The following is a 2,804-nucleotide window of genomic DNA, read 5'->3' on the forward strand; positions in this document are numbered from 1 at the left end:
AGAGGCGATAGTGAGGCCCCCTGTGGACGAGCACTGCCCTCAGGCAGATGAGTATAGAGTGTATGTCGATAGTGAAGGTGTAGTCTGGCATGCTCTGCTCAACCAGACGAATTTACGGCAGAATAACAATAAGTATTTCAAGTTGCAACTACTAGAAGATGTGAAGACGCCGGGCCACTACATAGCGTGGTTTCGGTGGGGGCGGGTCGGCTATACTGGCCAGATGACCAGTAAAGGAGATGACTTGAGCACGGCTAAGCATGCCTTTGAGCAGAAATTTTCCGATAAGACTGTGAACGATTGGCACGCTGTAGCGACTGGTGAGGTGCCGTTCAGCCCTAGACATAACAAGTGAGACTTCGACTTATCGGTTCATGTCGTGGAATATCCATACGGTTATATAGGGCCGGCATCAGGTATACATATGTGAAGCAGGATTTCTCGGGAGGACCTGTGGAGAAGCAAGAGGAGGAGAAAGTGAAGGCGGACGTCAAGGTGAGGACTCTGAGGTCGTACACGTTTAAACAGTGGGTATGTGTTAGGTCGAGGATACTAAGCTGGATGAGCAGCTGTATGGTCTGATAAAGATGATATGCGATCGCCAATTGATGGTGGACCATATGAGGGCCTCGGGTGTGGATGTTAACAAAATGCCCTTGGGGAAAATCTCGGAGGATATGATCAAGGCTGGTGAGAACAGTGCTGGAATATTCGGTCGTTTTCTGCAGCTGAGCGTAGTAGTTTCCTCACTAATTATGGAAATTTACGCACGAATTTGGATAGAAGTGTGCAGAAACAAACCAGAATTTCCCGAAATTTGCTCGGAATTTTCATATTGTTACCAACACACGTAGTTGACCATGTGCATATTTTTCTACGAGGGCTACAACGCTTCCTTTTTTTCTATTATTTTTTCTCTTTTTTTTCTTTTTTTCTTTTTTTCTTTTCTTTCTTTTTCTCTTCTTTCTTTCTTCCTTTCTTTGTCTTTTTTTCTCTTTTCTTTGTCGGACTGTCTTCAGGCTATGAGGCGTTGCAAGCCATCGAGGAGGAGCTGAGGAAACCCAAGCCAAGTCGGTCTCATCTATTGGACCTCAGCGGTCGCTTCTACACAGTTGTGCCGCACGACTTTGGATTTAAAAAGTGATCCCTTGGAAACTGCAAAAGGGCGGCACATTTGCCCTCAGAATGTACTACTTCATCATTGACTCGGAGGAAGTGCTCAAGCAGAAGATGCAACTACTGGAGGACTTGCAGGATATGGGCAAGGCCAGTGAGGTGAACTGAGTGTTGATATGAATAGCCTAACATTGGCAGATTTCCTGTGGTAGGTTATGGAGGATTCAAGTATGGCTGTGAAGCAGGAGGATGTGCTCATTCCGAATCCAGTTGACATGCAGTATCAAAGGTAACTATGAGTAATTTGAACTCAATTTTCGAAGTGTGTTAACTCAGGCTTCATTGCGACCTGGAGCCTCTTACGCCCGAGGACGAAGATTTCAAAATGATAGAGAAGTATATGCTCAACACTCATGCATCCACACACAACGACTTCACGGCTAAGCCATCGGCGATATTCAGAGCTTGCAAGGCGAGTGAGGAGGGTGAGTGGAGTAAAGACTGTCCCAAAGAGGCCAAGAAGGACCGTATGCTGCTGTGGCATGGTTCACGGCTTACCAATTGGTGTGGTATCCTGAGCAGTGGCCTCCGCATTGCACCTCCTGAGGCGCCAGTGACGGGCTATATGTTCGGCAAGGGCCTGTACTTTGCCGACTCCTTTAGCAAGAGCGCCAACTACTGCTTCGCCACGCAGAAGAACAATAGAGGGTTGATGCTTTTATGTGAAGTAAGATCGGCTATAGAGGTTTTATATCTGCTCGTATAAGTACGTTCAACTCAGTGGTAAATTGCAGGGCTCTCGACTGTGAGGTCGCAGGTTCGAGCCCTACTGCGGGTATATTATGCATAGAATTGATTTTCGATACAGTCTTGGAATACTCTCATTTCTATGGATCAGGTAGCCCTGGGTCGCTCTCGTGAATATAACGAAGCAGACGGGCGGGCAGCTTCGAAGCTTGGAAAGGGAAAGAAGGCATTCTATTCCACCAAGGGCGTTGGTCGAAGTGGCCCCGATCCGGACGAGATGCTGGTTATGAAGGACGGCCTCAAGGTGGGGCTGCGACTTGACACCTGTTATGAAGCATCATCATCAGCAGCAGCATGGTTCAGGTCCCTCTGGGTAAGATGATCGAGCTAGTATCGGGAGAGAAGGAGAAGCAGTTGTCGCTTCTTTACAACGAGTACATTGTGTATAGTACGTGCCAAGTGAGGATGAAATACCTCGTGGAGGTCGGCTTCACATTCAACGACGGTAGCATGTGGTGAGCATATTAACCACGGTCTAGTATGCAAGTAGTATCGTGTAGATTAGGCATTTTCGAATTAGTTTCATCCACGAGGCAGGAGGGCGTTGAGTTCTGGCTTGGCCGGTGTTGGAATATATGGTCGCTTTCCGCGCTAATTATATAGGTTTACATACGAATTCGAGCGGGAATGTATCGAAACGAATGAGAACTTTCTAAAATTTTATCAGAATTTCCATATTGTCACCGTCACATGTAGTTGACCATGTGCATACTTTCCCACGCTCGCATTACCGCGCCCATGCTTTCCGCTGTCAGTTTTTGTATCATGCAATGTCGTCAGTCATCAAACGCTGTGGACGATGAGGTTGAAGGGCCCATAGTCGACCTTTCCCATCGAGGCCTGGTGTCTATACCATTCTTGGACTTCCGCTCCGCCCTAGT

General features: G+C 47.3%; 1 protein-coding gene across 1 annotated transcript in view; it reads left to right on the forward strand.

The window, feature by feature from the left end:
• Positions 1-2,428, forward strand: part of Pmar_PMAR015482 (conserved hypothetical protein) — a gene marked incomplete at its 5' end in the record, with an annotated part of 3,737 nt that extends 1,309 nt beyond the window's left edge. Inside the window, 9 exons of the mRNA XM_002781908.1 lie at positions 44-351; positions 417-495; positions 543-690; positions 1,020-1,140; positions 1,185-1,275; positions 1,329-1,405; positions 1,453-1,843; positions 2,015-2,167; positions 2,227-2,428. Coding sequence (XP_002781954.1) covers positions 44-351; positions 417-495; positions 543-690; positions 1,020-1,140; positions 1,185-1,275; positions 1,329-1,405; positions 1,453-1,843; positions 2,015-2,167; positions 2,227-2,382 — 1,524 coding nt within the window. The 3' untranslated portion in view covers positions 2,383-2,428. The remainder of the gene's footprint in view (positions 1-43; positions 352-416; positions 496-542; positions 691-1,019; positions 1,141-1,184; positions 1,276-1,328; positions 1,406-1,452; positions 1,844-2,014; positions 2,168-2,226) is intronic.
• Positions 2,429-2,804: the final 376 nt, after the last annotated feature.

The sequence above is a fragment of the Perkinsus marinus genome (assembly GCF_000006405.1).
Source record: "Perkinsus marinus ATCC 50983 genomic scaffold scf_1104296941006, whole genome shotgun sequence".
Taxonomy (NCBI): domain Eukaryota; phylum Perkinsozoa; order Perkinsida; family Perkinsidae; genus Perkinsus; species Perkinsus marinus.